The following is a 25,749-nucleotide window of genomic DNA, read 5'->3' as shown; positions in this document are numbered from 1 at the left end:
GCTATGAGAAGAAATCTCTTCTAGTATTTAAAACAAACAAAAAACACACTTTACAGGGATAGAATCACGTGAGAAACAGATGCTTCATTCAAACTTCCATTGAATGGTGATAACTATAATTTCTTTTTGTTTGTTTTGGAAAATGAATCTAAGGTTCTTGCAAATAAAACTGTCCTGTCTACACAGCAGTTATTACCAAGTTTGGCGACTACAGTGAAATCACAGTTCTTGTATATCAATGGAAAAATGTGACTTGCACTGAACTTTCTAGTTAGTTTCTATTGTGATAGCTATGGCCAATACTAAGAAATTTTATTTAATATCTAAGATGAGCATTGTTTAATATTAAAATACTTTTCCTCATTCTACTTTGAAAGTTAAAAGTAAACGGTCAAAGAAAAGAATAAAAAATAACTTGCCATTTAAGCCATCCTCTGATTCTAGAAATAAAATATTTTAATTCAGTTCCATTTAAAAAATAAAAGTAGTTTCTTTAATCTGACAATGAGCACATTAACCACATTTTCACATACAGAAAGCTTAGGTACATTCAACTGTTTACAAGACATGTCTCCATGTAATACATTTACATTCATGTGAAATATATGAACTTATAGAATTGTATATATTTGTGACTTTTGCATCTGGTACCTTTTAAAATGAACACGTATTATGCTTATTTTCTAAAGTCAATTCATATATGATGATTTAAGGTTAGGAGAGTCTCTACTGAAGGATTTTAATAGCTGCATTCATACGAGAATTCAATAATTTTTCTAAACATAAGCCTCAAACTAAAGCTTTAGCAATTTAAGTTACCTAACTGGCAATGGATGCAATTCTTATCAGGATGTACTGTTTGGTTTACAGTTTAAGTCATTTCAAGTGGTTTATACAATAATTATTTGTGCATCAGGGGAAAGTAAGCACCAAGGATAATAAATATTTTTTCACATTATAGATGAAATCACAATGCAATAATCTCAATTTCCCTTCAAAACCTAACCATTTGAAATGAGAATGTATTTCAAATGCTCAATCTTTAAGTTATCTTAGTGAGATCAACTGATATTCTAGAGATAAGAATGGAAATGGTAAAAATAGGTGCTATACATAGTATCTACTAACAATGGAATTCAGATACTCTTCTTACATTGATTACCTCCATTCTTGAACTCAGTTTTTTAGATCTAAAAAGAACTCTGAAAATAACTAACATTTATAAACTTGTCAACTATATCTTAAAGAGAAACTCTAAAGATGTCTTTCTTGCCAATATACAAAGAAAAATTGTCCTGACGAACAAAAGCACCTTATGGTAAGGAAATATATAAAGAAAATATTTTCTACAAATGTATGTGCATAAAGGTATAGTTATCCCAGCTGCATATGTAATATTTTAAATAATACACAATAAAAATTCAAAGCATAGATTGAAAAAATAACCCATATGCCAATACTCCAGTTATTAAATATTGCAGCATATATGTAATCATAACAATTGGGGAAAAAAAGGTTTCTAATCTATATGGTCAATGAAATCTCTTTGGAAATATGCTTTTTAAAAGTCCCCAGTATGGTCATCAAATTTTAAGCTATAGGTTTTTGCAGCCCAGATGTGATCCTCTGAAAGTGAAAATGTGTACAGAGGCCACCTCACAGGTTCTTCAGCAAACAGCATTACTGTGTGACATTGGCACAGGCTGTCTGGGTTTTCCCATTCCTCTTCTTTACCACAGGCACACAGTAAACATCACATTCAGAACAACAGATCTTTATCACCATAAGTTTTGCTACTCATAAAATGCTAATAAACATTGTTTTAAACATTTCCATATCATGACAAAGGCCTTAACTGAATATATACAAAGAATTCTCTAGATGTCATATATCTTTAAATTAATACAGAGATGTATAAGGAGACACAAATTACTTGCTTTGATACTTTTCAGTCAAGGTTTATTACGTGTCTCTTTCTACTGAACACGTGATTTTTTATAAGTATAATGAGTTCCAGCTTCCGCTAAGAAGATTTCATTTTTTTTTCGCAGTGTTTTTTTTGTGTTCATGCATTTCTGTTTTGCTACTCACACCCTTTTTCCGAGATGAGGTATTGGGAACAACCATACTAGAAGGTCCGCTGGGAGCTATACATAAAAAGAAAAACTACTGTTTAGATTTTCACAAGCAATCCAAGTTCAGATAATACAAAATAATCAACAGAAGTTCAAATAACATAAAACAAACTTCTCTTTTTCCCTGCATTCTTCCTGGGAAACTCATTTATTCCATCATTTTTAATTAACATCTAATGTCCTAACGACCTTCAAATTTATACTTCTGGTCCAGACCTTTTTCCCTTACCTCAAGATCTGTATATCCTGTACATCCTACTACAAACCTCTATATAGATATTTGACAGGAAATATAAACTTACCATGTTTAAAATGGAACTCATCATTTTCCCTATAAACATCTATTTTCTTCAGTATCTCCTATCTTACCACTATCTAAAAAGCTGAAAGATTAAAGAACTAGAAACATTCTTGACTTGGGAATCATCCTTTTATATCCAAACCAACATCAAGCCCCAATGAGTTATCAAAAAGTTATTCTAAGCCAGGTTACACTTTTGTATGGATGGGCAAGTTCCTGCCAGACCAATCCTCCTCCTGCAGGTAACAAGTATAAGTGCAGGATAAAATATGAAAAAAACAACTACCTGAAGACACTGAAGAATGAACAAAAGCAGGCATATACTAGAAAAGAATCAATATTTGGAAGAAGGGAACAACATGGAGTTAGTCCCCCATGCCCTTTTTAAAAAAGCTTTAGGCTTAAGGACAGGATCTAGTCTGCCCCATGTGGAATGGCTAAAACTACAACATAAAACTCAGTCCTACTAGCATGAAGAACCAGAAGAAAAGTATTGGGGCAAAAATAGCTGCTTGGAAGTCCAGTGGGGAATCCCAAATCTTTGTGTAAACCCTGATCAAGTGTGTGACTTGAGCAGAGTAAGCTCCTAAGAAGTCCGGCTCAGGCTAAAAGAAGTGAAGTGAAATTTGAGCTGTCAGTCACTTCAGAAGACATAGGTTTGCAATCTGAGTTCAGCCAAGGTTAACTCTTTGCTTTAAAAACAATCCAATACTCTTTGGAGGAACATAAGAGAAACAACAGAGTCCAGTGTTTGTCTAGGATACAATCCAAAATTACTTAGTATATGAAAAACAGGAAATAAACCTTCCTTCTTGGGAATGAGAAAATTTATGAGACCAATCCTGAGATCAGCCAGATTAATAGACAAGAATTTTAAAGCAACTATTTTAACTATGCTCAAGAACAAAGGAAAATATGCTTATAATGAATAAAAATATAGGAAATCTCTGAAGGAAAAAAACTACAAAGAAGAATCAAAACAAATGTCTAAAACTAAAGAATAAATATATGAAATAAAATTTCACTGGATGGGTTTAACAGCAGAATAGAGATGACAGGTAAAAGTGACTATCAACCAGGATTTTATTACCAAAAAAAAAAAGTCCTAAGCATGCCGCAGTCAGACTTCTGAGAACCAAAGATAAAGGGAAAACACTGATAGCAGGCAGAGAAAAATAATCCATTAACCCATTGCATACATAGGAACAACCAATTCAAATTAACAAAAATTTCTCATCAGAAATAAGAGGAATGACAAGATAGTGGAACAACATCCTTAAAATGCCAAAAGAAAAAACTTTCTTCCCAAATTCTCTGTCCAGCAAAACTACCTTTCAAGAATGAAGGTAAAATAAAGTTTGTTTTTTTTTTTTTTGAGGTACACCGGCCTCTCACTGTTGTGGCCTCTCCCATAGCGGAGCACAGGCTCCAGACGTGCAGGCTCAGCGGCCATGGCTCACGGGCCCAGCCACTCCGCGGCATGTGGGATCTTCCTGGACCGGGGCACGAACCTGTGTCCCATGCATTGGCAGGTGGACTCTCAACCACTGCGCCACCAGGGAAGCCCAAAATAAAGATTTTTTTTTCAGATATAGTAACAGATCTGAAGTATAAGAAATGGTAAATAGATTCAAGTTGAAGGGAAATGAAACCAGATGGAAACAAACACTTAAAAGAAGAAATAAAGAACATTAAAAATAGCAAATATGTGGATAATTAAAGACTTCTTTCTCTTTTTAATTTCTTTAAAATACATATGACTCTTTAAAGCAAATATCATAACATTGTACTGTAGCCTTTATAATACATGTGGAAGTAACACATATGGGACACTATGTGTAAAAGATGGAAAGAAGGGAAGGTAAACACACCTATACAGTTGGAAGGTTTCTACATTTTACGTTAAGTGGCACAAAATTGACTCGAAGTAGACCATGAAAAGCCAAAAATATGTATTTACTGCTACCAATAAAAGAATAATGCAAAAAGGTACAGCTAAAAAGCCAACAGATAAGTTAAAATGAAATTCTAAAAAATACTGAATAAAAAAAACAAGAAGTAAAGAATAAAGGAATAATAATCAGAAGGAATAAACAGAAAATATAATAAAAGAGTAGACCTAACTCAACCATATCAATAATTACATTAAATGTTAATGGACTATAAACACTAACTGTAAGGCACATACTGTTAGAATGGCCTTTTAAAAAAGCCAAATATATGCTGTCTAAAAAAGATCCCCTTAAATATGAAGATAGTTTGGTTAAAAAAAATATACACGTGCATGAAGACCTAAATAGTCATTTCTTCAAAGAAGACATACAGATGATCAATAGGCAAATGAAAAGATGCTCATCATTGCTCATTATTAGAGAAATGCAAATCAAAACTACAATGAAGTACCACCTCACACTGGTCAGAATGGCCATCATTAAAAAGTCTACAAATTACAAGTGCTAGCGAGGGTGTGGAGAAAAGGGAACCCTCCTACACTGATGGTGGGAATGTAAACTGGCGCAGCCACTATGGAAAACAGTTTGGAGGTTCCTCAAAAAACTAAAAATAGAGTTATCATATGATCCAGCAATCCCGTTCCTGGGCATATATCCGGAAAAAACTATAATTCAAAAAGATACATGCACCCCTATGTTCACAGCAGCACTATTTACAATAGCCAAGACATGGAAACAACCTAAATGTCCATCGACAGATGAATGGATAAAGAAGATATGGTATATATATATATACAAAGGAATACTACTCAGCCACAAAAAGAATGAAATACTGCCATTTGCAGCAACATGTATGGACCTAGATGAATTTCATGGACCTAGATGGACTTCACTTATCACACTAAGTGAAGTAAGTCAGAAAGACAAATACCATATAATATCACTTATATGTGGAATCTAAAATATGACATAAATGAACTTATCTACGAAACAGAAACAGACTCACAGATATAGAGAACAGACCTGTGATTGCCAAGGGGGAGGGTGGGTGGGGGAGGGATGGATTGGGGGTTTGGGATTAGCAGATGTAAACTATTATATATAGAATGGATAAACAACAAGGTCCTACTTTAAATTAAAGCACAGGGAAGTATACAATATCCTGTAATAAACCAGAATGGAAAAGAATATGAAAAAGTATATATATATATAAAACTGAAACACTTTGCTGTACATCAGATATTAACACAACATTGTAAATCAACTATACTTCAATAAAATAAATTAAATATATATATATATATATATATCATGCATACAGTAGTCATAAGAAAGCTGAAGTAGCTAAATTCACATTAGATAAAATAAACTTTAAGACAAAGCATTACTAGAAATCAAAGAGGGAAATTTCATGATGATATTGGGGCAATACATTAGGAAGTCATAACAATCAAATGTGTATGCACCTAATAACAGGGTTTCAAAATTCACAAAGTAAAAACTGACCAAATTAAAGAGGGAAGCAGACAATTCCACAATTGTGAGTAGAAACTGCTCTCTAAGCAACTGCTAGAACAATCAGAACCTCCTCTCCCTTGTACGTGTTGCCATCCCCCAAAATGGTAAATACGCAGAAGATCTGAGTAACATTATCAACAATCTTGACCTAATGGATACTTACAGAACGCTACATCAATAAACTATGGAATAATTCTTTTTTAGTGCACTTGGTACATTTATTATGCATCTAAAACATAGAGAACAATGCACCATGATTCAAAGAGTATTCAGGTCTTAGGTCTACCAGACTACTAGCTACATGAACAGGGACAAGTCATAACCTCTCTGCAACTTTCTTCATCTGTAATGGGCAACAACACAATCAAATAAGCCAAGTAAAAACAGAAAAAAGCTGATAAAACATAGTTGAATTTGGTAGTTACAGCACCAGACTGAGAATGGAGAGATTAAAATACTCTAGGGAAAGAGAAAAAAAAAATCTTTCAAACAAAATGACTAAAGTGATGCCTTGGCTCAAGAGAAAAACAAAAGAAGACAAGACAGTCCATAAATCAGTTTGGAAAAGTATGAGTATGAAGTATATTTTATTAACATATGTGAGGGAAAGGGGGGATAATTAATGGAGGAAAAAAACCCCAAATATGTAAATAGGCTACAATAACAGAGTTCCTAGAGTCTAATGATCCTACTTAAAAACAGATCTTTACATCTACAAAGCAAGCTATTATTACTCCTCTAATTGCTATATATATATATATATATTTTTTTTGTGGTACGCGGGCCTCGCACTGCTGTGGCCTCTCGTGTTGCAGAGCACAAGCTCCAGACGCACAGGCTCAGCGGCAACTGCTCACAGGCCCAGCCGCTCCGCGGCATGTGGGATCTTCCCGGACCTGGGCACGAACCCGTGTCCCCTGCATCGGCAGGCGGACTCTCAACCACTGCGCCACCAGGGAAGCCCCTCTAGTTGCTATATATATATCTATATATATATATATTTTTTTAATTGCTATATTGAATCCACAAATTCACACACACTCCTAACCTGGTTTGCTGCTTGCTTTAGTACTCTTTATGGTAGCTTCTGGCATTGGGAGGATCTTTGCAGGTGTATATGTATTTAAAGATACTTTTCTTCTTATTATTGGACTGGAACGTGAAGCTGAAGAGGCTGGAAAAAACAAACAAACAAACCCAACATGGTAATTCAATAATTTTCTGACAATTCTATCAAATCTAAACTAACTAGATTACAAATAATTAAATCAGATTGTCTTCCTATATCACCCAGATGAGATTTATCTTCAAGCAAAAGAAATTTAAATATTTTTTTTTCTTTCTAATTAAGGTGGGGAGATTGAGAGGTGTGAAAAGGATAAGTAGGTACAATTCTTAAGTATGAAGTCCTCTGGGAAAGGATAGGCTGGAGTGGGGGAGCTATTGGCATGACCTTTTGGGTTCCTAAACAAAGGGAGTTAAGGAGATAACAAAAGACCGATTTGCCTATTACTGCAATTTTGGAAGAGGACCTGATAGCAATAAACACTGTGTCTCTGAAAAAATCAATATGTGGGCCAATTATGGCAAATGTGCCTTTGGTGGTTGATACCTACACTGAATGAATACAAATTTCACTGGCAGAAGATCAAAGTAGCCATTAATAAAATAATACACAAATGATTAAAAAGTGCCTAAAACATCCTATAAAGCACCACATCATTACTTAGCTCTTTTCTGCTTGCATTTTTTATCCTATTATAACTTCCACCTCTAACTTATCCAATTAGTATTCTCACACCTTTTCCACCAACCTGATATTGTCAGTGCCTCATTGTAAGCTATCTACTAGTTACCACAAAATTAATTTTGTCCTAGGTGAGAAAAAAATCTGTGAATGACAGATATTAACAATGTCTTCTCCCTTGTTATGAATGCCACAAATTCAGTATAGTTCTATATTATGATGTTACTTCCTTGACAATCCAGGGAATTAAGTATAAATTACATAAATATATTGTGACTACTAAATATTTATTCTGCAGTTACACTATACAATACAGGATTCAGATACTTCCATCATAATTGGAACCCTATTTTCTTTAATCAAAGAGAATGGAAAAACCATACACTTTAGGAGACCTGGGTTTTAGTCTTTTTTGAGCACTAACTGGTTAATTTCCTCAATGGTGTCTCTAAGTTTTTCTCTTAAAACAGTAAGCTTTTCTCAAATGAAATCTTAAATAAAACAAATCAAAGCAGAGACTCTGATTGAAGCAACCACAGAAGACACAGGCCTAATCACTCAGCATCCTTCTCTTCCTCATGGAACTTCCTAAAGCTCTTGGGAATATACTTTGAAGACCAATGAATTAGATTAACTCTAAGGTTTATCCAACTCTATGAACTGCATTAACTATACTTACTTTCTCATCTAGTTCCCTTAGTAAGTAATGGAATGAAATTTTAAGAGAACTAGAGGGGTTGGGGTACAACTTGTGTCCATAATATAGAGAAGAGTTAATGAGAACTAGAAAAGGAATTTAATATTTCATTTCATTAATATACCTCAATAATACACTCTGAGGAACTGAATTCACTAACCACAGAAATGAAGCCATCATAAGGTAGCAATGCCACAGCATAAACATTCAAAGATTATCTTTTTGTAAATATTCCACCAAAATTCTCTTTCCAAAACAGATGTCATTACTGCTACTTTACCTTTAAGTCATTTACTGAAGATCTTCTAAACTCAAAGCAGCATTAATGCCTACCCTAAATTCTTATTTACTAATTACAGTCTTTCTTTAATCTCTATTTTAAGATTATAAATCCCTGACCCAGGGAAGCACTGAAATGCCAAGTATAAAGAAAGGTAAAAGAGAAAATGAGAATTTATTTATTCAGGTTCTCTACTACGTTCTGAGGAGTAGCATTGTCCATTCTATCAGCTAACAGAGAATATAAAAGGAAGAACATCCTTCAGTTTCCTGACTTTGACTTTATAGCTTGCAGGTTATTTCATTTGGAGTATTATCAATTCTCAGAATCAGACACATTCATATGTACATTTAAAACTGAAACCTACTTCCCCAAACCATTCCTAAAGTGAAATATTTTAGAACATTCACACCAAGATACCTCTCCATTACCCTTAATGGTTAAAAGCTGACCTCTGCCACCAGATGTGAAAGAGAAAGGCAAAAATGCAGGGGGCACTGTTTGGACAGAATACACTGAATAGAACTCTGCAGAATAATACATTGTGGTTCCCCAGGAAAGGGAGGAGAGTAACAGCAACACACAAAAGTGGCTTTCATCCCAAGACCTCCAATTTCATTCTTGGGAAAAACATATTTACAACATTCTCCTTACAAAAAGGAGTTGGTATACATAGAAAGTTTGTACCTTTCCTAAGATATGACTAGGATTAGCAAGACTTTTAACTCTAAGCAGAGCATTCTCTTTCAGAATGAATGCTTCCTAAACTGGAAATTCCAATGTGTCAAAGAATCCTACAGAGCTGAAAATGACAACAGCCAGCTGACTTCTCACATCTAAAAAGATAGCCCTGAACATTTCCCAAACTGAAGTCCCTCAGAATAGTTCTACATGATGTTTAAATGCATTACCAAAAAAAGTGTTTTCTCAGCAAGTAAGTTCTGGAAAATGTGGGTGTATAGTTTTCTTTATAGAAAGAAGAACCTTAGCTGTTTATATGCTGATGAAACTACACCTCTTGAAAGGGAGGTGGGATATAATAAAGTTTCCAAAACTTACTTAGCCACAAACCCCTTTTCTTTTTTTTTTTACACAGAGGAATTAACCTCTTCAGAATATTTTCTGCAGAACACAATTTAAAAAACTGTTGTCCTAATTTGCTCTCTTTAGTTAAGGGCTCTTTCTGAGTCTATATGACTGCTTATCAAAAGTGGTGAAGGGATGGGCATGTGGCATGTGTAGGTTAATATAGACTGATGTTTTGTCATTTTTAAAAAGCTTATGATAAAATGACATACAATAGGAATGTGAAAATACGACCATGACTCTATATTACATGTTGCTGATTTTATTGCTGGGTCTTAGATTTTTCCCCCCTTTCTGTAAAAAAAAAAAAAAAAAAAAAAAAAGTCTTTGCGGAAGAGTCAAGACAACAGCCTGGTACATTGCATATTACACCAAAGAATTCTAAATAATGTTCTTCTCTTTCTCTCCTAAAATTCTATTTACTATCACTATTGAATTTATGTTTTTATAATTATTTTTATATTCAGATAATCTCTATTGCCTAAAAATCAAATAATAATAATAATTTTCCTACAAATTTCAGGGGTCTTCTGTGGAACTTCACTTGATGGAGAAGCAATGGAAGCAAGAAATTCATCCACCTGCTTTAAAGACAGGGCATTGTGAAGAGTTTCTAGAGGACAAATAGATGGCACCATCGAATACAATTCAAAGCCTGAGGGGAAAAAAACAAAAACAAAAACAAGAGTTGGATATCTTAAAAATCATTAATTAAAAAGGAAGAAGACCATTGCTTAGAACCAGACAGTTTAGACCTTTTCAATCTATCACATGCAAACACACGAGATCTCTGAAGTCATGACACCAGATGCTATGCAGTATGGGGTTGGATCAGGATGTGACAAAGATTTCATTTTAAATGTAACCACATAGTACAGCATGCACACAATTTCTTTCTCTATTTTGGTAAAATCTAAGAATAATACTTAAAGAAAAAAACCTGGGGGAATAATAAACAGAGAAAAATACAGGTTTTTTAGTTTTTACTTTTTAGAATCAGCTCTATTTGATAGGTGAATAAGCTGATGCCATAATGTGTCCCTGATGCCAGAATGCTAAAGGTAATTTCTTGTTGAAAAACAATTAAGCGATTACTTGTGAAGAGTGATTTTAAATACTTTTCTAGTCATAACAAGGCCAATAATACTCTCTAGTGTGACCCCAAAATAACATCCATTCATTTACGCTGAAATTAAAATTCCAAAACATATTTCACCTACCTTTATTGAATTAACACAATAATTCTATTTTTGGAAATTGCTAGCTGAGTGAAGTCAGGGCAAGTAAAAAGCAATACAAAATACATATATGTTTGCATTCAACAACGGCACAGGAATACAAAAATTTCATGAAACAAACCATGCAGATATGTATTAATACCATCAGTGAAACAAAAGCACTTAAATATACAGTTTTTTTAAACAAATAGGACATAGGTTATTCACTTTTTATAAATATTGCCTACTTTATTCAACTGAATGGCTTTTAAAATTGCTTTTATATACAACTAAAATAACAAGTCTTTCTGCATGTACTTTTTCAAAAATTTAAACTAGTTTTCCTCCAAAAGAAATACTTTTAATGTTTAGTTTCTACATAAAGTCTAATATTCTTAACTTAAAAGTAAAAATTAATTAAACTCAAATAGACTGGAAAACTCTCTGCTTCAATAGGCATGTGCTCATTTTAACACTGACTGATACTTATTTAATTTTGGGAGAAAATACTGACCTAAGAACTGTCTAATTCTTAGTTGCAATAGGGAAACTCTGGTTAAAAGAGGATCTATCTTTCAATGAAAACAACAAATCCTTTGATTAACAAAACTGGTATGTTTGATTTTCAGATGCAAACCAAAGCATGACAGAACATTACATATACTTAAAACAAAACAAAACTATAATACCATAGCAGCAGCTAAAGCACCTAAGTTAAGCACTAAAGAAATTAGGCTTCCACAAGTACTACATTTCTTTAGAAGTACAAGATTCATGCAAATAAGCGCAAACCCTTTCCTTGCATTATGCTAAACTTAATACTGTGGCTTTTTTATCCTTTCCTCAGAATGTTTATAAGTCTTTTGTAACAACTATTTTCTTGCACTTGCCTGTTAGATTTTATAACAGGCAAATGACAATATAATCAAGCCCCTTTGGACTACATCTTTTTCCATCTATCCTTAGTAAACTTTTTCTTTAATGCACAGTGAAAGGGTTAGCGCAGCAGTTTAAAAAGCCACCCTGCTGTCATGTTTAGAAGCTATAAAAACATACCACTGGAGCCTAGAAATTCCACAGAGGAAACGGACCAGCACCTATAGAGGTGTAGGTGTTCTGCACAGAGGCCCAGAAAATAAGGTAAAGCACTGTCAGAAGATACTTGTTTCACCATGTTCTTTGAACTAAAGATGAAGGGGAGGGGTAAGTCCATAATATGTGTTAAGATGGAAAAAACATGAAAGTTAAGGAAAAGAAAAAGAAAGAGTCAAATGACAACTCATAGGACAGATAAGACAACACAGCATAAAAAAGAAAATTTGAAACCCAAAAGAAATATTTATAGAATTGAAAGGGATGCATTTTATATGCATCAAGTCACACAATGTGTGGAAAATCCACATTTTTAAAAAAGTCTAAACCAAAAGAATATAAAATTACTCTATTTTCTGTTAAACTTAACAAAAGCTTTTTTATTTTTAAGCTTCAGTAAACAAAGATTTCTCCTATATAAAACTTGCAATACTGGCTATAAACACATAAGCATTTTGTATAAAAACTATAGTCAGTCTTAAATCTTCAATGTCTCTTCTTTAGAATTTTGTGACTTCGGTTTTCCTTGTGACTTCGGTTTTTCTTGTGACTTTGGTTTTTCTTCTAAGAAGTTCTTATGCATGTGGGTTCTTTAGAAGCTGCAGCTGTATCAAATAAGCATCTTTTTTCTTCAAAAAGTAGCATTTAAACAGCTACAATGGAGGGAAAGCACATTTAGCTTTAAGGCTAAATTTTCACTTGTTGAGGATTAGATCTTCTTACTCCACCTTCAAGAAGTATTAGTGCACTGTTAACTTAGGTGTGCTGTTAAAGGATCCAGAAGGAGAAGAATGACTATAAACTTGTGTTCAATCCCTGAGCTTCATAATAGTTTCTGAAAGAACTGACCTGAGTTTTTGAAAGACTTACTTACAATTAAAAAGAAAAAGAAAAAGAAAAAAAATTGCATGGATAAAAACAACTTCATTCCGAATAAAAGCAAAAACATGTATGTTTTCTTTTAAATTCTTTGATTCTGAGTTATTTAAAAATGATAAGTAAATATTCCCTCTTGTCCCACATGAAAAAAGCTCTATGTAAGAAAGCTGTAATAGTGCAAAATTCAGCTTATAAATAATGGCCACAAAACCTTCCTGTTCAGCCTCAAAAACTGAATTTAATTGAACTGGTTGTCTAGATTTTTAGCCTAGTCTTCTTCCGATCAGGAGCCCTCCAAATCCTAACAAAAAGCAATGATACCCCCCCCAAAATTGGTTGCTCGACAGCAGCAAACCATATTGCCACATGAGGACAAAGTGAACGCTGAATGAAGTTTTCAGAGTGCTCCAGACCAAGTTGGGTTTTGCTTTAGACAGGGATAAATAATGTTACACAGTGAAACCTGCATCCCCTGGTTCCCAAGAAGTTTTCAAAGACACATCTCATTTGGCTATTTGACAAGTGTGGTTCTGTATTTTTGTTAAATAGCTCAATGAAACAACCATGTGATCATGGTTGGGAGAATTGGAAGATTGGGATTGACCTATATATACTAATATGTATAAAATAGATAACTAATAAGAACCTGCTGTATAAAAAAATAAAATTCAAAAATTCATAAAAAAAGAAAATAAATTAGAAAGAAAAACACATTAAAATTATTAAGAATTAAAAAGAAAATAAATAATACTAACTGTATTTTTAAAATTACATAGATTGATCACTTGAGAAATCAGAAGGAATTTTTAGGTGCTAATTAAGTATTAAAACTCATCATCATTGTGGTCATTTAAAAGTTTGATGAGTAGTGCTAAATTATTGTCTAAATTACAGATGAAACAGGGAGCTAGACAGTATCAATATTTTGGGTGAATAATAAGTTAGAATTGTATGCCAATTGAAATTAAGGACTGAGAAATGAATGATACTGTATACCCCACATATTTTGAAACAGAAGAAAAATAAAAAAGGATGAAGCAGGGGATTATCTTTTAAAATAAAAGCAAAACGTACCATTGGTTGGGTGTCGAGCAAATGAGATAGAAAACCTTTTAACAGCAGAACCGCGTGTGGCGTCTGAGAAAGAGAAAAACAGGTACCTGAAATTCATAACAGCTACCAAAAGAAGGACACTTAAAAAAAGAGAAGGAAAAACAAATATATAAGGAGGTTAGAATTAGGTGACATGCAGAAGGGATGGTGAGAGAGAGAAATAAGCCAAAAACTGGTTAAAAGAAGTAAATGGCTTGAAGATAGAGGCAAAGTGTTTAACGAAATATACAAAAGAAAGAAAAGCAGGATGAGCTGGCAATTCTGGGAAAGCCATGTTTTACTGAGTAAAATAAATTTGTGGATACATGAGAAAAAGTTTCAAATAAAGCTAATTCAGAAAGGGCTAATAAACACTCCTATTAACAAAAGGGGCAAGCTTCTGTGAGCCTCAAGAGATGTTCTGAATACTATAATTTAAGGTGTATTAACAGTAATGAGAGGATTTCCTTCTACTAGGCGTCCTAAAATATTCTCATCTTATGTTTATTCTTATAAAAATATTGCCAATATGATATTTTCTTCTACTTATAAACATTCCATTCACTTTATTTATTTAGATCAATACTAGTAAATAAAATAAGGTTTAATAATGAACAACCGTTTAAAAGATCAAAGAAAGATTTACTCTTTATAATATGGCTTATCAACTATTTAAAAGAAGAATACATATGATGTAGCTCTAAATTTCATATTTCAGTGAAATACTCACTGAACAAGTACTGTAAGTCTAACTACAATTAACTATTTGATGAAACATGGACCCAAGTAGTGAATAACAGAGCACTGATAGTCACTTAGGCAAAGGGTGCTAGGATTCCACTTGCATCAGTTAGTGGCCTTAGGCTTGCCTTTGAGAAATATCGTATGCTCATGGGTGTGTGCATGGGTGTAGGTATGAATCTGTGTGTGCATGTGTGCACATACCATCTATGCAGCCAGAAGAGGTCAGCTTTTTACGATGAGTACGAGCATAATCCTGTAGGTTAGGTGCGCTTGAAGAACCCCCGAGCACCGAGGTGCTAAACAGGCCCGCACAGTGAGACCCTGATGGGAGTTAGAGAAAATACATACAACAACGGGTGTTCTTCTATTCACATTGGGAATTCATGCAGCATGCAATAACATGGCTCTTACCACACATACTTGGCAGTGCCCTGAACAGGCTCACAATTCACTTTTAATGCCAACTTAATACAATCACCACCACCATTTATCATATGTACAAATGGAGGCATTTTACACTGGAGAAAATGTTCTTTGAGGAAAATAATATGCCCACACAATAATTAGACATATACATATTTAAAAAAACACTATCATAAAAATTAATTTAGGATGATAAGGAGTTCTGTCAATCAATTTGCGTGAGCAGGCCATATAAAAAAACTTCTCCTAGCATAAATTAAATCATACTAAATCAATATTTTTGAATGTATATCTGTAAATGAAGAAGCTTTCCTGATGCCCTTGAATTTGAGTTATCAATATCTATTATGAAATTTGTGAGAAGACCAGGTGAAACAATTCCTTTTAAGTGGTCATTCAGGCCTAAATCACTCTAAATTCCTAATACTTAAATGATTTAAGATCTTAATTAATAAGACCCCAATCTAATGCTTAACTTGTAGTAAAAGTCTTTATACCCAAGTAAAACTTTTACCACTGGGTAAGGATTAAGTAAATTTTTATCAGATGCATTATAATATATAAAGAAAGGAGTTTTATATATATATATATATATATATATATATATATATATATAAATAAAATATGTATGTATATATATATATATAAATAAAATATGTATGTGTATATATATATATACACACACACATATATATATACACACACACGTGTGTGTGAATGTGTATCTGGCAAGACACTGTGGGAATATCAAAAGTTATCAATTAACAAATATGTAATTAAAGAGAGATTTTTCAAGTATGTAGGCATCAATGGACAGTTCATAAACTTAGTATAGAGATCATAGTACATACATAGTCGAAACATAATGAAATTTATTTATGCTGTTATTAAACTGATTTAGACAACTATTTACAGAAAATAATACGTCATTATCTCATGTAGTTTATCTATCATGACCTTAAAACTAAAATAAGTTTAGAAAGGTCTTTTTCAATGTTGCTTTGCTTGAGTGTTAGCAAAGAAACAATTATGTTCTGTAGGTCAATGAAGAATTAACATTGTCACTGTACATTAGTTTTGCTTTGGCTTTCCTTAAGAGATGACCAAAACCAAAAGGATAATTAATATACCCAGACAGGGTTTGAAACACTCCCCACTTAAAAATTTTTTTGATCAGAATAGTAGATTCTTTTTGTATGTGATAGCATATTTTCATCTTTATCAGCTGGGAAAAATGAAGTTTCCTTCCTAAATTAAAACATGTTGGGATTTTAACTTATAGAATACAAGATTAAAAATGAGCACTGGCAATTAGACTAAGTAGTTTACATTATGGGCATTCAAAAGGGTTATGAAACAAAATTAATGCTATTTCGTATTTATTTCATCAAAACTTTATATTTTGAGCTTTATGACTCAACATTTCTGAATTAGTGTATGTTAAATAAAAACTAAAGCATAGCATTTGGTCATGCTTTCACCTCTGAAGAGTTTTACATGTGTGCAAAATAGTGAGTTTAAGATTTGGAATACAACTTCCTTTAGACCACATACCTACAGTAGGGTTCTGCTTCTGTTCTACAAGAGTTCGTGGTGTTCGCAAGTAATTAGCATTTTCAGATACAACCTGCACAAGGAAAGCAAAATAAATGAACTAAAACAGTAAAATAAATTAAAAAGTCCATACTTCATTTGCAGCCTGTTCCAGACAGACAAAGGTTAATAAGCTGTATGATAAATATTAGTAGAAATACACAAATTATGAAAGATCATGCAAGATCCCCTTCTGAAGGGAGTCCATTTCATATGAGGTCCTTGCAATGAAGTGGTGCGAAGCAGGCATTCAGAATTAAATATCATGTATGAAACAAGACAGATGAAAAGAAACAATTAATAGACAATTAATAATTTCACTCTCTCTTAAAAGAAGCCAAATGCCCATTCTTAAACGGCTCCTGTATTTGAAGGGGGAAAAAACAATCACAAACAAAAGAAAGGACAGACAGACTGTTGAGATCACCATACAATTACTGATCCATGCACAGGCTTTATCAGAGTAACCTTTAAATATTCACAGCCTTAATGGATACCATAATCCCTTTTCCTATAATCAATGCATTATATTTCCAAAAGGAAATTGCTGAAATTCTCGGAAAAGTCATGTGTATGAGCAGACCTTCCATTGTGAAAAAACAAAAAACTAAAAAAACCCACAGTATTTTAAGTTTCCAAATGTCATCACAAAAAGTCCTTCTGAAGAAATTTTATTTTGACCCCTTTTGTTGGGGCATATTATTGATGGGCACATATACATTGTCCCCTTTTATCTTAAAGAGAGCATTAAGATATTATACAACTAAAAAAACCCATACTGTATGTAATTATTAGATACTTCCAGATAATAGAAAGCGAGGGAGAGAACCATCAGTATTAGATGTATCCTGCTAATTAACATAGGGCCACATAAATTTTGATATTTAAAAAAATGTTCACATTCTCAGCAAATTCCAAATGGAATCTATTTTTCAATTATGGGGGAAAAGGTTATTAAATTTTCTTATCATCAAATTATGTAATTTCATTTCTGAATGTTTTAAAGAATAAGTCAAAAAAATGATTTCTTTACATTTAAAAAATTTTAATTAACAAGCTAAAGTTCCAGGAGTATAAAATTTATTGACTAATTTTAAAATCCTGGATATTTAAAACCCCCCCAGTAAAAATGCTAAACACATGCAATGTAAGTGGTTTCTTTCCCTCAAATATTGTGAGACATTACAAGCATTTTTAAGTGAATTCAAAATTTAAAAACAGAAGTATTTACTCTGATGTAAAATATAAGGGATTAGATGTCCTCAAAGACAGCTGTTTGTTGCTCTGAATGCGGGGAGGAAAAATGTTTAATGAAGTAAAGTTTAAAAACCTGTTGCCATGAGCCAAAAATACTGGATGTGAAAGCCAATGATTTGGGGGAGACAGGGGAAGAAGTGATTTGTTCCCCTGATCTGCGTCTTCGACGCCCAGTACCCACACCACTGGTGTAATGCAGCCAGGTACCAGTACCCTCTGGGCTAGACACACTCAGGGGGCTCTCTTCCTGGAAGTGAGAAAGGGGCAAAAAAAAAAAAAAAAAAAAAGCAGAGCATGCAAAGTTAGATACAACAGAGCCAAATGATCAGAAAGAAAAAAAAATACAGTTTGTTTGCATTTGTTTATCAATTTTTAAAAAACTATTAAACAGTAATTTGGGAGCCAAATATTTTAATATTTGAGAAATTGATCGGAATGAGTTATAAATCTAATTGTAAGTAATAATGATTATGAGAATTACATTACTATCTTAAATATACAAAATATTTATACTGCTTAATAGTTGTCACTTCCCTCTTAGAACTTGAAAGATTTTAACAATTTTTTATCTTAGCAATGTTATTCAGGAGGTTTTATGCTATACTGGGCAAACTTTTCAACCCAAAGCACTAAAGAATCCTGCAAAGGGTTAAAGAGACTTCACTGTATATATGTATGAAAGGAAATCTGTCTGCCAGACAAAAAAAATTAGAGATCGTAAGATGGAGGATTCAAATTGCACTTGTTTACACTTTCAAGCTATCTATTTATTTACCCCCTCCAAAGATTATTTATAGAGTTCAGTAGGCAAAACATGCAGCAAACATTCTCATTTTACATGTTTGCATGTTCAGGTTTCAGACAGTGAGGACAGAGTAAAATCTACTTGCACAAAATGAAGAGAATAGTCTTTTTCTCTGTATGTCTTTTGGAAGTACAAACTTCTGATATCCATGGAGATGATGGACGCTGGAAAAAGTCTTCAAGGTTTTACTTGAATAATTTACCTTATGGAAGTAAAAGTTTAGCATGGCATAGAAATAATCTCTTGAAAGCAACTATTTAAGTATTTACGAGAAAAAGGTTTATAAATGTGTTCTGCGTTTTAAGAGTTAACAAAGGGCAGTGATTTTGTTGAAGATTTCACAAATACAGATGAGACTCAGAATACGTTTGACTGTATCAGTGTTACAGACTTCTTCTGGAGTTCAGAAAAAAGGTTTAATGGTGAAATTCTGAACAGTCTGATGAATTGCAGATTGCTTTGTTCAACAACACCAAAATCACTGCCCTCACGCAAATGGTATTTTAGGTTACATTAATAAATGTCATTTCCCAATTTTCTGAAATTAAAGATAACTGAACATAACCCCAGGTTTCTCATTCTTAAATTAAGCTATAATAGAATAATCCCAAATTCTACAATTTTTAATCATCCTCTTTTTATTGGGTTGGCCAAAAGAGTGCAGGAAAAACCTGAACGAACTTTTTGGCCAACCCATAATTAACTTAAAATATCCCATTCACGGGAATCCTAACTAGTATACATTTTCAACTGTAAAATTACAACAATCTATTTTATCGAGATGTTTTTCCTATACACCATTGTCAAATTGGGACACATACATTTGAAATTTGAGAATCAAAAGCACATATGTTTGTATAATTTGGGGCTATAGAAATGAGCATAATTCTCATTTGTTGGTGTTTACCTTCCTATTCACCAACTGCTAGATGTTATACCTAACTCTTAAGATTTGGCATATTTAATCATCAACAAAAAATATTTTTCTAACTTAAAAGTTGATGGTTCTTCCTATCTTATACTTTTACTTGAGCATTTAGAGAACATTTTTAAGCACTGATCTCAAATCAGTGCTGGGGGAATCATCCTATAGAGAATATAAATAACCCAAAAAGAAGGTATTCAGAGTATAAAAATGTATACAGATGTTAAAGATTTACTTAAACTTTACTCCAACTGCTCAACTTTCCTTTCTTTTTTTTCAACTTTCCTTGTAAATGTTATTTTAGTAGTTATTTAAATGTTATTTTGTTAGTGAGCATAAGAATTAGCCTAAGTTATTTAATTATAGACCTTAATATAATACAAAGGTAAATTTTTCAACCATAGCATCAAAATTTCAAATTCCTATACTGACTTTAGCAATCAGGTTAACAATTCAGAATCTCACATCTTATTATACAGTGTCATTGGAATCAGTTGTTGCTGAAGCATCTCTGGCAATTCCTCACTACTTTTAACCAAAAATTATTCCTGATCCATTATATCAGACTTTGAAAAAAGTTCTTTATTAGAATAACCTAAAGTGACAAGAAAATAATGGATCAAGTCTTCAAAAGGCCTTATTTTACTACTTCTATTCAACTTTGCTATGAAAACTATAAAGCTCCAAATTCTAAAATTAATCTTTGCATTTTCTAACTGCCTCTATATTTTAAAAAATTTATTTGAAAAATAAAGTTGACAATTAAAAATCTGTTAGGTTCCCAAGCTTGATAATTAAAGCTGTATTTTCTTTTCTGTTTTATTAAAATATAGTTAGTTTACTTCATAAAAAACATGCTCTGATATATACTTACTTCATTTGCAGCCATCTTCCTAGATCTTGGAAGTGGAGACTTCCTGTGTATATGAATTGGCTCTGATACCATAGGTTTAAACAATATCACAGCTCGATCAACCTCATCTTTTTTAGAAGTATGTGGCTCATCATCACTATCAATTTTAAAAGATCTCCTGCCTTCACTCTGTGCAGAAAGAACATAACATAATAAAATTCAGATAAAACAAATCAATCTCTTCAGATGAACAAATTCAACCACCAACTGGTGTAGTCACTTGCAGTACATATACAAGTTTGTTTATTCAAGTAAATTAATAATTGAATTCTTATGAAAGCCTAGTATTATTCTGGATATTGTAAGACAGATGACAGAGTTCCTGACTTCAAGAAATACATACTCTTTGGATACATTAAACCATAAAACGACAATAAAGAGCCATATAAAACAAAGTACTTAATTAAATTTCATCCAATGCCCAAATAAATAAGCAATAATAATAAATGACAGTAAGAAAAAAGAGATCAGTTTTGTTACCAGTAATGCCATCAACTCAATCACAAACTGAAACAGTATCTGAAGTTATAAATTTTAGAAAATTCAAACTCTATGCCAAATATTTCCAACAAATGTAATGACTGCATACTTAAATAACCACCATTTGATGACTCACTGAATATTTAGTGAGTATGTACCATGTGCCAAGACACAGATGAATAAGATACTGTCCCAAATTATAAGAATCTCACAGTATAGTACAGAAAACAGATACGTTTGAAAAAGTTACACTAAATATCCATCTAAATAGAATGGGTAGGGCTTCCCTGGTGGCGCAGTGGTTAAGAATCTGCCTGCCGGGCTTCCCTGGTGGCGCTGTGGTTGAGAGTCCGCCTGCTGATGCAGGGGACACGGGTTTGTGCCCCGGTCCGGGAAGATTCTCACATGCCGCAGAGCAGCTAGGCCCGTGAGCCATGGCCGCTGAGCCTGCGCGTCTGGAGCCTGTGCTCCGCAACGGGAGAGGCCACAACAGTGAGAGGCCCGCGTACCGCAAAAAAAAAAAAAAAAAAAAGAATCTGCCTGCCAATGCAGGGGACACGGGTTCGAGCCCTGGTCTGGGAAGATACCACATGCCGCAGAGCACCTAAGCCCGTGTGCCACAACTACTGAAGCCCACACGTCTAGAGCCCGTGCTCCACAACAAGAGAAGCCACCGCAATGAGAAGCCCACACACCGCAACGAAGAGTCACCCCTGCTCGCCACAACTAGGGAAAGCCCACGCACAGCAACGAAGACCCAATGCAGCCAAAAATAAAAAAATAAATAAATTTAAAAATAAACAGGACGGATAAATTGGGTAAATTACACTAAAACACATATTTTAAAGCACTAAGAATGGGCAAACTAAAACTAATTACATCAATGAATCTTATGAACGTACGTTAGTTTAAAGAAGCCAAGCAGAAGTACATAAAAACCTTCATCAAACTAAGGGGTATAGAAAATAAAGATAAACTTCTTCAACCAGGTAAGGATATCTAAAAACTTGAAACAATCATCACAATTAATAAATCACTGGAAGACAAGAGTGCCCACCATCACTAAATCTATTCAACATTTTGCTGGACATTTGTCATCATTCACAGATATGATCATATACATAGAAAATTCAAATGACTCTATGTATAAATTATTAGAATGAATAAACAGCATGCAGTAAGGTTGTTAGTTATAAAATCTCTCTATAAAAATGAGTTAAAATTCAATATGAAAATAGCAAACAGAAAATGAAATTTAAATAAGCCATTTATGATAACATAAAGAATTTAGGAATTACCCTGACAAAGAAAATACAAGACATTAAAAAAAGTCTTAATTTTATCAAGAACATATAAAGAATAGCTCACTAAATTCAGAGCTGTATATCAAGTCCTTGGACTAGAAGATTCAATTCTGTAAAAGTGTTATTTCTCTCAACACTGATCTGCAGAGTTTATGTAATTTCAATCAAAATTCCAAAAAGTTCACTTTGAAACATGACCTTTTGCTTTAGTTTGGGAATGAACAAGGATGATACTAAGGATGCTTAGTATCAACACTTCTACTCAACACCATACTAGTCCTAGCCAGTAGCACTTCACAAAAAGCATATTCAAATAACCAATGAATATAAGAAAAGGTACTAATCCTTATTGGTCATGAGGGTAATGTAAATTTAAGCCACAACAAGATATCACTACATAGTCCCCAAAATAGCTATATTAAAAACACTAATCATACCAAGTGCTGATAAAGATATGGTAGTATCTTTGGAAAGTTATTTGACTGTATTTTAAAAAGTTGAACATATGCATACCCTATAACCCAGCAATTTTACGCCTACATATATATCCAAAAGAAATGTGTACATATGTTCAGAAAAAGACCTGAACAAGAATCTTCATAAAAGCATCCATCTTCAAACCTTGAACTGGAAACAAATCAAATGATCATCATAGTGAAACGGATTAATAAACTGCACCATATTTATTTAATGTAATCCTACATGGCAACAAAAATGAAGAACCGATGAATCTCAAACACATAATGAAAGAAACCAAACCCACTCTCCACCCCCAAAAAGCACATATTTTGTGATTTCATTTGTGATCATAAAGTCCAAAAATAGACAAAATTAATCTAAGTCATGATAGTAGGTAACTTTGGGGAGAAGGCAGGGAGGTTGTGAGAAAGAGGGGGCACAACTGGTTCTTCTAGAATGATCTTCTATCTATAACCTGGCTAGTTGTTTTACAATTGTGTTCATTTTGTGATATATCATTAAACTACACACTTATGATTTAGGTATGTTTACGAATATGTATTATAGTTTAGTAAAAAAGGTTTAAAGCTGAGTACATATTTAACTTTTGTAAGGTTAAGAATTAAACTGCAGTAATTCGTAACAAGTGCTTAGCATAGTAAAGAATGGACTAGTCCTCAAGTAGGACTTGAGGACAAAAACAAAAATTATAGTTATCCATGCTAACTACTGATCTTAAAAATCCAAAAAATCTAGAGAAAAGATAAAATATAAAATTCTAATATTCATAAAAATGTTGTCTACCCAAATCATACTTCAAGAAATTTAAACCATCTTGCTACTTAGTTGAGATAAGAATTATAGTACATAATAGAAAATTCTTAAAGAAACCTCATTTATATTTAGAACTGTAGTAACTAAGCAATGAAAATTTCATCTTCATTACCTCCCTTGAAGCTGGTCTATATCCATAGCCAGATGGTAAATTTTTGTCTTCTTCACATCCTTTGGCTCCTGGACTAAAATGTAATTCAACATGAAAGCGTTCCTCAGAGGAAAGATCCTAAAAAATATTACAGAACACTTTCAAAATGAGAAACTTCAAGTTATTTATTTACCTCTGGTAACACACGCAAATCAAGACTCTGTTACCTTGTTAGGATCCTCGTAAAGCATGATAACAATCTGAGTCATGTAGTTGAGTTCACTGACAACATTTAAATAATCCATAGCTCGTTTCCACTGTTCATCCTTTGATTCCTGAACAAATGGTAAGCATTTTCTCATATTATGTTACTTTAAAACCACTTTATTTTCATTATGGTAATTTGTTTAATCCTGATTGATACCACACAAATGAGGTGAATACTTAATACTCAACAAGCTTATATATACTCAACAAGCTTTCTTCTACTGCCACCACCCTAAGTGTAAACTACATCATCTTTCTTTAGATCACTGTGATAGCTCCCTAAATCGTTTCCTCATATCTACTTCTACTTATCTATTGTCTACACAGAAACCAAAGCCATTCACTTCCCTGCTTAAAACCTTTTAATGGCTTCCCAATCCTCTTAGAATCCTCAAGGCATGGCTCTCCAAACTTATCTGTTACAATTTTATGCATCACTCACTATTACGCTTCAATTATAGGCTTTGTCTCCATTCTTACATCTTCTATGTTCTTTCTACCTTATAAATAAGTGCAAGAAAGTTAAAAGGTGACCACATAAGAGATGTATCTCTCCTCCCCTAAAACAATTCCATCATTACTAATGGATATATAAGCTCTTGCCTTGCTAATTAAGGGTCATTTTTTTCTCTATTTCTTTTATTAAAGCTCCACTAATCCTCATATGTATGCAAGGGATGCCACTTTGCTATCCTATTAAGGAATAAAAAAGAAATAAAAAACAAGAGAAAAGAACATATGAATTGGAAAATTTGACGGGAAAAGAACACTTACATAGTCTTAGGGTAACTCTGATAATAACTATTCATCAAGGCCCAATGATAAGAGAAATTAAGAATCAGGAGACATATACCAAATCTTCATACATTTCACTGACTGCCCTTTATTTTAAAAAGTACAAAAGAAAACAAAGTTGAATTCATTTTCTTTTAAAGATTATTTTTTTATAGATGTGCATAAATGTATATGCTAATATATATATATACACATAAAAAGTTTTTTAATTCTTATTTTTTGCTAGTTTGGAGATGGCTGAAAAGATATTTTTGATATATAATAGAAGTGACATTGTATTCTAGATAATTTGTGGTTTGAGTGTACTGAGAAAGAAAGGGGATATTAAAATTTCTAAGTCTGTGTGGTTATCACTTCCACTGCCAATCTCTAAAACATCATTTTCTTTATTTTTTCACATACAAACTTCCTGGGAATCTTATTAATAGCCACTGCTTCAGCCATCATTAATATGTTGGCTTACCAACTCTGTACCTTTAACCCAAACCTCTAGCCTTATATATAAACATACTACTGGTCATCTTCACTTGACTAGCCTACTAGTGCCTCAAATTCAAGCTATCTAACCTCATTACTTTCCTTCTAATGCCTGATACTCCCCCAAGTGTTACTTATCAGTGAATGATGAGTAATTTTGTAGATGATCCTGTTAGAAATATGGGAACCTTTCTTGACTCTCTTTTCTTTCTTACCTTCCACACCTGTAAGCAAAGAAAGGGCCTCAAGGAGAGTGTTGGTGAAAGTTAAAATGCCTCAAAAATAGAGTGTTAGTGAAAGCCTGAAAGGGCACTGAGGAGGTTGTTGGTGAGGGACTATAGGAAGGTTAAAAAAAAATCTTACTGGAAACTATAGGAAAAAGAACC

General features: G+C 33.2%; 1 protein-coding gene across 14 annotated transcripts in view; it reads right to left on the bottom strand.

Moving 5' to 3' along the window:
• Window positions 1-490: 490 nt before the first annotated feature.
• The window catches only part of PPIP5K2 (diphosphoinositol pentakisphosphate kinase 2), a 75,361-nt gene continuing 50,102 nt past the window's right edge, over window positions 491-25,749 (bottom strand). For 4 of the 14 annotated variants that reach the window (XM_079917132.1, XM_079917139.1, XM_079917138.1 and 1 more), the window contains 10 exons: window positions 24,052-24,159; window positions 23,846-23,962; window positions 20,618-20,785; window positions 18,087-18,260; window positions 16,718-16,790; window positions 14,942-15,061; window positions 13,979-14,041; window positions 10,231-10,371; window positions 6,955-7,080; window positions 491-2,147 (listed from right to left, as the gene is read on the bottom strand). In XM_079917132.1, coding sequence (XP_079773258.1) covers window positions 2,035-2,147; window positions 6,955-7,080; window positions 10,231-10,371; window positions 13,979-14,041; window positions 14,942-15,061; window positions 16,718-16,790; window positions 18,087-18,260; window positions 20,618-20,785; window positions 23,846-23,962; window positions 24,052-24,159 — 1,203 coding nt within the window. In that variant the 3' untranslated portion in view covers window positions 491-2,034. Of the gene's footprint in view, window positions 2,148-6,954; window positions 7,081-10,230; window positions 10,372-13,978; window positions 14,042-14,941; window positions 15,062-16,717; window positions 16,791-18,086; window positions 19,021-20,617; window positions 20,786-23,845; window positions 23,963-24,051; window positions 24,160-25,749 lie in introns of those variants that run through there. The other 10 variants (XM_079917141.1, XM_079917142.1, XM_079917143.1 and 7 more) reach the window with 7 other exon arrangements.

The sequence above is a fragment of the Stenella coeruleoalba genome (assembly GCF_951394435.1).
Source record: "Stenella coeruleoalba genome assembly, chromosome: 3".
In the NCBI taxonomy this organism is placed as follows: Eukaryota; Metazoa; Chordata; class Mammalia; order Artiodactyla; family Delphinidae; genus Stenella; species Stenella coeruleoalba.
This window is presented reverse-complemented; position numbering and strand designations above follow the sequence as displayed.